The 10,064-nt window shown below is 52.6% G+C and overlaps 1 protein-coding gene across 1 annotated transcript; it reads right to left on the bottom strand.

Moving 5' to 3' along the window:
- Positions 1 to 2,772: 2,772 nt before the first annotated feature.
- DRD5 (dopamine receptor D5) lies at positions 2,773 to 5,538 on the bottom strand. Its single transcript, XM_048509557.1, has one exon. The coding sequence runs from the start codon at positions 5,536 to 5,538 to the stop codon at positions 4,249 to 4,251; it is 1,290 nt and encodes a 429-aa protein (XP_048365514.1). The 3' UTR covers positions 2,773 to 4,248.
- Positions 5,539 to 10,064: the final 4,526 nt, after the last annotated feature.

Here is a 10,064-nt window from a genome sequence, read left to right as displayed (position 1 = left end):
ACTACTTGTTGGACAACCCTGATCCTTCTCTCTGTACGATAGTGGCAGACTTTCTCCTGGAAATTACTAAACGCCAGTAGATTTCCTTCGACCTGTATTGTATATGCTTTTTAATCTGTTTTAATCTGTTTTTTATTACTGTTGTACTGTTGTCTATGCCAATAAAGGCTTGCTTCTTCACAATATACAATACACTTATTTCAAAAGGTAACGGGCTGGGACCACCACAACTTTAAACCAGGGTGTTTGATCATTTCCTCTACCTAACAGTGCAATCCATGCACGTTCACTCAGAAGCAAGCATCTCTTTTATTCAGTAGGGGTTAACTGCTGTGATTGAAGTTTATGAACTACTAGGGTACAACTCTCATTAGAAGTAAACCATAAATGATACAGTCCTGAAGCTGCTACTTGCTCCTCGGGGGAATAAAGGATAGATACGTTACAGGCACATTCAGACAGTGGAATGTTGAGAGCCCAAAGGGTTAACATGGAACTCCACGTGACTGGCTAGAGAGGACTGCAGAGCATACTTAGCCAGGGCACTGAGAGTTTTGAGGACATAACTGATTTGAACACTTGAGAGAACAATTGTTCTGGAGCAGCTCCATTCTCTGGAGGCTAAGGGCCTGTGTGGAAGGGGCCTTAGTGTTTGAGGAACTGTGTAGGTTATACTTAATCTGAGTGTAGAAATTAAGGTTTTGTTAACACATTAACCAGAGAACCAAACAAAAAACTGGACACCTATCCTGGTGGGTCCTTAGTTTGTGGAGAAGTTAAGTGACTGTAACAACTTGAATGCACTAAAGTGTGAACCTTGTATCAACTGTAATAAGGTAACAAAACAACTTGTAAAATAGTAACCTCGCAGAAACCAGCTTCTTGTAAATGATTTCAATTTTATCTTTTGCCAGAAAAATTTCCTGATTTATTTCTTGTACATAAAAACTTTTGATTCTTTGTTTAAACTTTACAAGCCTCTGGTGCCAGTTTTTTTTTTTCTGACAAAAAGGAAAATATTATTTCGTGTCTCCACAAAGCTGCTCATCTTCCTGTCTGTGAACTGCCCTGATTGAACAACTAAAGACCATTCTTACTGTTTAATTTAATTTATAAAAGTGGAAAACACAAAGTATATGCACAAAGTCTAAATTACCACATTCATGGGACTGCATTGCATACTGACAAACAAAAGGGCAACTCAGTCAAAGCAAAAACTAACCATTAGAGTTTTGGAGGGAAAAATCTCCTCAGGACACAAGCCAGTGCTCTGAGGAAGGCTTAAGGGCACCAACGCCCCTGCCTCTCATCATGAACTGTCTATCCAGAAGCTTCAATGCACTTTGCAAATTTACAGATGATCAGTTCATATCACATTAATAAATTGTTATCATTGCTGGGCCTAAATAGCCAAAATGGAACTACTTTTTACTTGATCTTCCCTAGGTTGTCTGTAGATGTTGATGCCTTTCACCTCTGAATTTTGCTAGAAAATTATCATCTATGGGTAAAAAAAGCCTTATACTAGCTTAGAGCTGTAAGTTCAAATATAGAAACACATGATTAGCTGCTAAGATAAGGTACTACATGGATTATTGGGGGGTTGTTGTTTTTCTTTTGGACTTCCATGGATAACCACTTCTTTCCTTACACAGAGCATAGTAATGAACTTTGTACCTAGAGTGTATCCCTCAAGGACTCGGTATGGCCTACTCTACAGGGGATTTTAACCAGAAACTTCAGGAGTTACAATATTTGAACCCAGCCTTCTTCTTAACATTGGACTATTGACAAATATTGGATTAATTCTGAGTTAAAGGTAAGTTGTCCTAAGGACCATGAAGAAAAAGAGCCCTTATTTAGCTTCTAAAATGCCCCATCTACTTGATGAAGAGCTGTGTGTGATTTTAAACCTTGCAGTAAAATGCTATGATCTTAAAAAACAGAGGCAACAGAAATATGAGACACTTGTCTTAAATATCAGATGTGAAACTGAAAATACAGCACAAATATTTATCACACAAAATAGCTCCAAGCTTTTGAGAACCTTCTAAAGAGTGGCTGATTCACAAGATCTCTCAGCAAGCCTTCAAAAAAGGGGTGGAGGGGTGGAATGACCAATGCATTTGACTGCCCTATTAAAATTTGTCAAATCCTTTTAAGCATCTGATACTAAATGGTAAATATATTGTGCAAGCACAAAAGGTCTTCCCTGGAAAACGTTTTTCTGCCAATTTCATCATTGCTTGAAAGAGATAGTATAATTTTAAAAAGTTAGCTATTTTAAAAGTGCAGCTCCCTATGGAGGTTAGTCCAGTGCTTTCAAGTTTTTAAAAAGTGAAGAAGAAGAAAAAGAAGAAGAAGAAGAAGAAGAAGAAGAAGAAGAAGAAGAAGAAGAAGAAGAAGAAGAAGAAGAAGAAGAAGAAGAAGAGGAGGAGGAGGGGGAGGGGGAGGAGGAGGAGGAGGAGGAGGAGGAGGAGGAGTTTAGGATTTATATCCCCCCTTTCTCTCCTGCAGGAGACTCAAAGGGGCTGACAATCTCCTTGCCCTTCCCCCCTCACAACAAACACCCTGTGAGGTAGGTGGGGCTGAGAGAGCTCTGAGAAGCTGTGACTAGCCCAAGGTCACCCAGCTGGCGTGTGTGGGAGTGCCCAGGCTAATCTGAATTCCCCAGATAAGCCTCTACAGCTCAGGCGGCAGAGCTGGGAATCAAACCCGGTTCCTCCAGATTAGATACACGAGCTCTTGACCTCCTACGCCACTGCTGCTCCACATCCTTTCAGTTTGGGTGTTTCATTTATGGCTGTCTCGCAAAGGAATGGGGCCGTGCCTCATCTTTGGGTGCAGACGGTTCCTGGCATCACCAGCTGAAAGCAGGTGGTGGGTGATGTGAAAAGCCTCTTGCCAAGATGCCAGAGAGCCACTGCCAGTCTGAATAGACAATTCTGAGCTTGACGGGCCAGCAGACTGATTCGTGTGTTCATAAATGCGACTGAAGCCGTTTGTTTCAATGAGATATACTTCTCAGTACCTAAGAGAACAGCTGGATCCTATGTATGTTTACTTGGAAGTAAGCCTCGGTGAGTGAAGGCTTACTTGTATGTCAGTGTGACTCTTTGACTGGATTTAATGTTGGATTCAATTTCTGCCTTATCACTAAAATACAGTCCAGCTAACAAAAACTACATGTATGGCTACGTTCCTCAAAACAGGCACTTCAGAAGTTGCCTTAATGTTCTTTCTTGGGTCATGAGAAACTGAAAAGGCAGTTTAAAGTTGTTGCTGTTGTTGCTGCTGCTGTTGTGTGGCCGCGTTTTACTGTAATTATAAATATTTCATCTTTTTGTCCCCCCAAAAGAATAACACAATAAGATATATTTACAAGCAAATATGGAAATCATTGCACAGCACTTTGTTGTTTGAAAATTACTAGCATTATAAGCCTGTAACCTGCAGTTTGGTAAATACTGTCAAGGGAAGACTACCTTATAATTACCAACCAGCATTTTGTCAGCAGAAATGACAGCCAGCTGTGTTTGCATTTCAGGATGCAGAAGAGGGGGTCTGATGCACAGAATGTTTTGGAGGCCTCTATCAAAAGAAGACCTCAACGCGCCTACCGTTTGGTTCGAGTTTATTCAGAAGAAAACTCCACAGTTCTCAGTGGGGTTGGCTCCAAAGTAATGATGCACAGGACAGAATCCTTAAACTGCTCCTTGAAGAGGGTCACTACAGGAAATGATCCAGTAGGGATCAGTCTGTATGAGAACGCCTGCTTGTCTCCTCCTTCTTTGGGGGGGGGGGGCTTCTTCAGGAGAGCCCCCCTCTCCACGATTGTCCCTCAACCCTTCTTCTCCCAGTTGCTCAGTTCAAATCCACCACAGTCCCGTCCACTTTCAGTTTATTTCATTTTCAGGAACTCCAGAGGTGAGAACAGCAGAGCCAACATCCCCGTGGGGAGCCACCGACCAGTTGAGCAGGAGGACAACCTTGTGTGTGGGGGGGAGGGAGGGAGGGAGGGAGGGGGGCGCTCTCTGGTCCAGCTGGCTCCCATTCTGCCAGCACAACAAACCCCAAATCCTACCGGCTGGCCTTGGGAAAAGGGACCCAGTTCTGCCGCCCTTTCACCAGCCAGCTTCCCTGCCAGCCAACTGAATCGCTGCTGCCCACCCAAGCGCCGCCCACAGCAGAGGCCCGGAGCCCTTTCTGCAGGTTCACTCCACCACCCCCTGGCCCTTCCGGGGCCGCTCAGAGCAGGCCGTGCGGGGGGCCGGGGGGCGGGGCCTCGAGCGAGAAGTCCAGCTCGCCGTCGGAGGGCTCGGGCGACTGGGGCGCGGTGCCCGGGCAGGAGCGCGCAGCCAGGGCACCGGGGCTCCCTCCCAGGCAAGCGGAGGGCAGCCGTCGGGGCCCGGGGAGCGGGGGGTGGGGGCCGGAGAGGAGCTCGTGGCTGAGGTTGCCCGTCTCGAGGGCGGCGGGGGCCCGCCGGTGGCCGCAGCCCAGCAGCCCGGCGAAGACCTTGCGGAAGTCGGCGTTGCAGGCGTAGATGATGGGGTTGACGGAGGAGTTGGCCCAGCCGACCCACACGAAGGCGTCGAAGGTGGCGTCGCTGACGCAGGGCGGCCGGCCGCAGAAGGGCACCAGGCAGTTGAGCACGAAGAAGGGCAGCCAGCAGCAGACGAAGACGCCCACCACCAGCGCCAGCGTCTTCAGGACGCGCGCCTCCTGGCGCAGGGAGGCCCGCAGGGGCGTCGAGGGGGCGCCGGCCGGCCGGGGGCTGCCGCGGCAGCTCTGGGCGCGCTCGGCCGCCCGCTCCAAGGAGGAGATGCGCCGGATCTGGCCCTGGGCGATGCGGTAGATGCGGCTGTAGGTGACCAGCATGACGGCCACCGGGATGTAGAAGCTGATCAGCGACGAGGAGACGGCGTAGGTGCGGTTCAGGCTGGCGTCGCAGCGCGGGGCGGGCGCGTCGTGGCTGGCGTTGCCGGAGGCGGCCGTCCCGTCGGGGCCGCGGTGCCAGTCGAGCTGGACCGGCAGGAAGGAGACGAGGAGCGCCAGGGCCCAGGCCAGGCCGACCATGGCCAGGGCCAGGCGGGGGGTCATCTTGCGCTCGTAGCGGAAGGGGCTGGAGATGGCCCAGTAGCGGTCCAGCGAGATGACGCACAGGTTGAGGATGGAGGCCGTCGAGCACATGATGTCGAAGGCCACCCAGGCGCGGCAGAAGGCGCCGCCGAAGGGCCACCGGCCCGCCACCTCGGCCGCCGCCTTCCAGGGCATGACCAGCACGGCCACCAGCAGGTCCGAGACGGCCAGCGAGGCCACGAAGATGGTGGTCACCTTGGCGCGCAGGCGTCGGCAGCCCACGATGGCCGCGCACACCAGCCCGTTGCCCAGCAGCGTCCAGGCCACCAGCAGCGACAGCAGGCAGCCCGCCGCCACCGCCCCCGGCCCCGGCCCGGACCCCGCGCCCCCCGCCGTCGGGGAGCCGCCGGGCGGCCAGGGCGCGGTGGCGTTGCGGGCGCAGGGCGAGGGCAGCAGCATGGCCCCCCGGCTGCGTCTCCCCATCGGCTCAGGGCCGCCGGAGCCTCACGCTGCCCGCCTGCTCGCCCCTCCTCGCCGCCCACCCCACTCCTGCCCGCGCGCCCTCCACCGTCCCCGCGACGCTGGTGCCAGCAGACCCACGGAGCCGCATGCTGCCCGGCTGCCAGGCGCCTCCTGCTTCTCCTGCTCCTCCTCCACCCGCCGCCTCTCTCTGGCGTCGGGCAGGCATGCTCAGTGCCGAAGGGGAGCCAGCTCGTGGAGCCCAGCCTGGCTGGTGGAGAGTGGGGGCCGTCGTGCAGACGTGCGTGGGAAGCCCCCAGGGCCGAGAGCTGGGCCGTCCGCAAAGTCCCGAACACTTGCAAAGGGCGCTGGCGCTGGCGAGGTCCTCAATGGAGCTCCGGACGCCCGACGGGCGCGCACGTCTGCTCTGGCCAGCCGGCGCCGTCCCTCGTGGAGGGAGCCCTCCTCGCCCTGCAGGAGAGCCGCGCTGCCAGCCGAAGAAGAGGGGCAACCTGGCGGGCGCCCCTGCAGCCCAAGAAGGGGCGCTCTGGAAGGGACACTCCGACGGGCGCCTGCTTCGGAATGGTTTGAAGCAGCCAGCCTGGCAAGTCAGCCCCAAGAGGACCGGCTTGGATGGAAGACCCCCCCCCCCCATCTGACTTGCCCTCGCCTTTTCTCTTTGCCCCTTCAGCATCAACTCCCGGCCTCTTGTGACCCGGAGGTGGATGGTTTAGCCACCCCGCCCCCCTTTCTGGGTCTGGAGCTGCTCATTTTGTCTGCTTTTTGGACGGGTTTGGGCCGCAACATTCTTCCAGTGTGGCAGCCAATCTCCCAGGAATGGGAATGGATTCCCCTGGAGGAGATGGCAGCTTTGGAGGGGGGGGGCTCTCTGGCTCTGCATCCTGCTGAGCTCCCTCCCCCCCCCCATCCTCCCCTTCCCAAACGCTGCCCTCAAATCTCCAGGATTTTCCCAAGCCAAAGTTGGCAACCCCCAGGAACCACTGCGAGGAGAGATGACGCAGGTCCTTCATCCCTTTGCAGACACTGAGTGGCGGGGAGAACTTCTCCAGAGGGTTGGAGGAATGTTGGCTTGGTCTGCATCCCAGGATTCAGTGCTTGGTGCTGCCCCACTCCGTGAGGTTCTGGTTCTGGGAAGGGCCCAGCCATCCCTGCAGGTGACTCAGCAGACTTCTGCAAGTTGCCCATCCACGGTTTGACTCTTCAAATGGGAGGAAGAAGAAGAAGAAGAAGAAGAGGAGGAGGAGGAGGAGGAGGAGGAGGAGTTTGGATTTATATCCCCCCTTTCTCTCCTGTAGGAGACTCAAAGGGGCTGACAATCTCCTTGCCCTTCCCCCCCTCACAACAAACACCCTGTGAGGTAAGTGGGGCTGAGAGAGCTCTGAGAAGCTGTGACTAGCCCAAGATCACCCAGCTGTGACTAGCCCAAGATCACCCAGCTGTGACTAGCCCAAGATCACCCAGATCACTGTGGGAGTGTACAGGCTAATCTGAATTCCCCAGGTAAGCCTCCACAGCTCAGGCGGCAGAGCTGGGAATCAAACCCGGTTCCTCCAGATCAGAGTGCACCTGCTCTTAGCCACTGCTCTTAGCCACTACACCACTATGCAGGAAGAGTCACCGTGTTGCCATTTGACTGCGCAGAGGAGCAGCCAACACATTGATCAAAAAGGTAAAAGATGAATGTTTATTGGGGAATTATACTTTGGATAGGAAGGAGAGGAAAGAGAGCATCTTGCTGCCTGGCTAGCTCTGAAGAGTCTGGGTGTTAGACCTGAGAGTATCAACCTAAGGACAGACAAGAGGTCACTAACCCTACAGCCCTCTCTAGCTGACCGCTTGCCCACCCCCTGCTGGGTCTCTTCTGCTCAGTTCCTTTGCATGTTAGACATTGCTGCTCCCAACAGGGCAGGAGTACGCAGCCCCCACCACATCTCTGACAAGTTGCAAGTTCAGTCTGGCGAGGGGCAGCTGTTCAGTGGTAGACCATGCAATTAGCATGACGAAAGCTCCAGGTTCTATCCCCAGCATCTCCTGTTGGAAGGACCGGGAAGCAGGTGGTGTGGAAAACCTCTGAGGCCCAGGGAGGGGGGAGGGGCTGCTGCCGCCGTCCTGAGAAGAAAATACCCAGCTTGATCGATCTGGAGTCTGATTCAGAAGGCAGCATCAGGTATGCCTGGGGGGAAGAGGAAGCAAAGCCCCTCAGGGGCCAAGCTGGCCCTACTATACCACAGGGTCTCTTGGGAATGCGCCACAGAATCTGAGCATTCAAAGAGGCTCTGGGGCTGACTCAGGCCCCTTCCGCACACGCAAAATAATGCGTTTTCAAACCACTTTCACAACTGTTTGCAAGTGGATTTTGCTATTCTGTACAGCTTCAAAGAGCATTGAAAGCAGTTTGAAAGTGCATTATTCTGCATGTGCGGAAGGAGCCTCAGAGACCCCTTATGCATGGAGCCCTTTCCACGATGCTTCTTGTCCCACAGTGCCTTTGCAGCAAGGTCTCCTCGCGTTTGCATAAACTGAGGAGGTGCCACACAGGTCTTGCCTGCCCCCACTTCCGGGCCGCTCCCCACATGTGTCTGTTTTTCAGCTCTTTCAACATGATGTCTGCATTTCTTATATTGGAATTGTACAGGCTGCTTTTGTGGCTTTGCTCTAGGGGTGGCCAACCTATGGGGCTCTGGATGTTCATGGACTACAATTCCCATCAGTCCCTGCCAGCATGGGGATTGTAGTCCACGCACCTCTGGAGCACCATAGGTTGGCCACCCTTGTTTTAGTCTTTTTAGGAAAACGCCAACTGTGGATTCCTGCGAGGAGTGGGGGGGAGGGGGAGTGACCCAGAAGGAGCAAAACGCAGGAGTGAGAGGGAAACATCAGGGTTTTCCCCATTCTCATTGACTGTAGGGCTTCTTTTATCTTCGGTGTGGCAACTTGGATGGTGTCAGTACAGACATCACTGCCCTGCGGGAACCGTGCCCTCACTGTGGGGAGAGCGCCAGTGTATAATCAGCTCTAGCGAGCCTGGATTCAGTATTCACCTTTGCTTCACTTTCCATACTCCTGACCAGTGAGCCGTTCTGTGGCCAGCATGCTGGCAAGGTGTTGAGAGACCAGCACCCATGAGTGTCTGCACAGGAGGAGAGGGACAGGTTACAATCTGACGGATACATGAGCAGAGGCTGGGCAGTTTGGCCCCTGGGAGCGCACAGCCTGGTTGCTTTCCTCATCCGCCAACAGTCTTGCCGCACCTGATTTGTGCCGGCCAACACTCATTGCTGTCCTTGAGTTCTTCCATAGAAATTCATTGAAGTGACAGGAAATCAAATTGTCAGGAGTGTACATGAAATAGGCACAAAGTTCAACTAATTTTGCCTGCAGGAGACCCGTGGCTTCCTGTCTGGAATGCATCAATTTATAGAGTTCACGTCTGCGTGCGCACAGGTGCCCACACACTCACAGACTGAAATCCAAGCATGATTTTAGCAGTTTTTGTGCTGAGAACTGGAAGAAATTATGAAGGCGCCGCCCTGTTTACAGTGTGAATGCCCTGCTGCCTTTGCTGACTGAAGGCCCGGGTGCAAATGTGCCAGTGTGGCACGCATGAAGTGCAGTTGCCAAGCCTATTTTAGGAAGATCAGTGCTCTTGGCTCAGCATATTGACGCAGAACGATACCAGAGCCATTACGAGAAGCCTCACTGCACAGCTTTAGAGCTCAACAGCGGCGTAGGAGGTTAAGAGCTCGTGTATCTAATCTGGAGCAACCGGGTTTGATTCCCAGCTCTGTTGCCTGAGCTGTGGAGGCTTATCTGGGGAATTCAGATTAGCCTGTACACTCCCACACACGCCAGCTGGGTGACCTTGGGCTAGTCACGGAGCTCTCTCAGCCCCACCTACCTCACAGGGTGTTTGTTGTGAGGGGGGGAGGGCAAGGAGGTTGTAAGCCCCTTTGAGTCTCCTATAGGAGAGAAAGGGGGGATATAAATCCAAACTCTTCTTCTTCTTCTAAACAAAATGATTTTATTTTAAAAATATGAGCTTTCATAAGTGGTCACCTCCTGCAGCTTCTAGACTGTGATGGTGACAGGCTAACTGGAGCAACTGAAATCTTTTTAAAAGAAAGACTGACCCTGGAATTTGAATAAAAGAAAATAAACAATAAAATAAAATCCACCAGAAGCCACTCGACCGGATTGCAGAGCAAAAATGAAGATTAGGGGAGACAAGAAGAGGGCCCGCCAGAAAGCTGGGAGGAGCCCTGGACATCACAAGAGTGGCGGGATGTTGTTATGGGTGGGGGGAGCTTCAGCTTTCGAAGTGGTGGCTCCATATTGAAAAAAAAATCTTCTCCTTGGGTTTCTCATGGGAGTCTCTTCATATGCTTACTGCCACGGAAATTTACCATCATCTAAAGATCAGACTGTACGACCAGGAATACCGATCTCTCCTGAGTGCTGCACAAAGCTCCTGTCCCCCTCTATACTTTGGGATCACACCCCCGAAA

Source organism: Sphaerodactylus townsendi, linkage group LG10 (genome assembly GCF_021028975.2).
Source record: "Sphaerodactylus townsendi isolate TG3544 linkage group LG10, MPM_Stown_v2.3, whole genome shotgun sequence".
Classification (NCBI taxonomy): Eukaryota; Metazoa; Chordata; class Lepidosauria; order Squamata; family Sphaerodactylidae; genus Sphaerodactylus; species Sphaerodactylus townsendi.
Note: the sequence above shows the minus strand (reverse complement) of the source record. Positions and strands in the feature narration are given on the sequence as shown.

Excerpts from the sequence above, each read along its gene's own strand:
- DRD5 (XM_048509557.1), bottom strand. The coding sequence starts at position 5,538 with ATGCTGCTGCCCTCGCCCTGCGCCCGCAACGCCACCGCGCCCTGGCCG.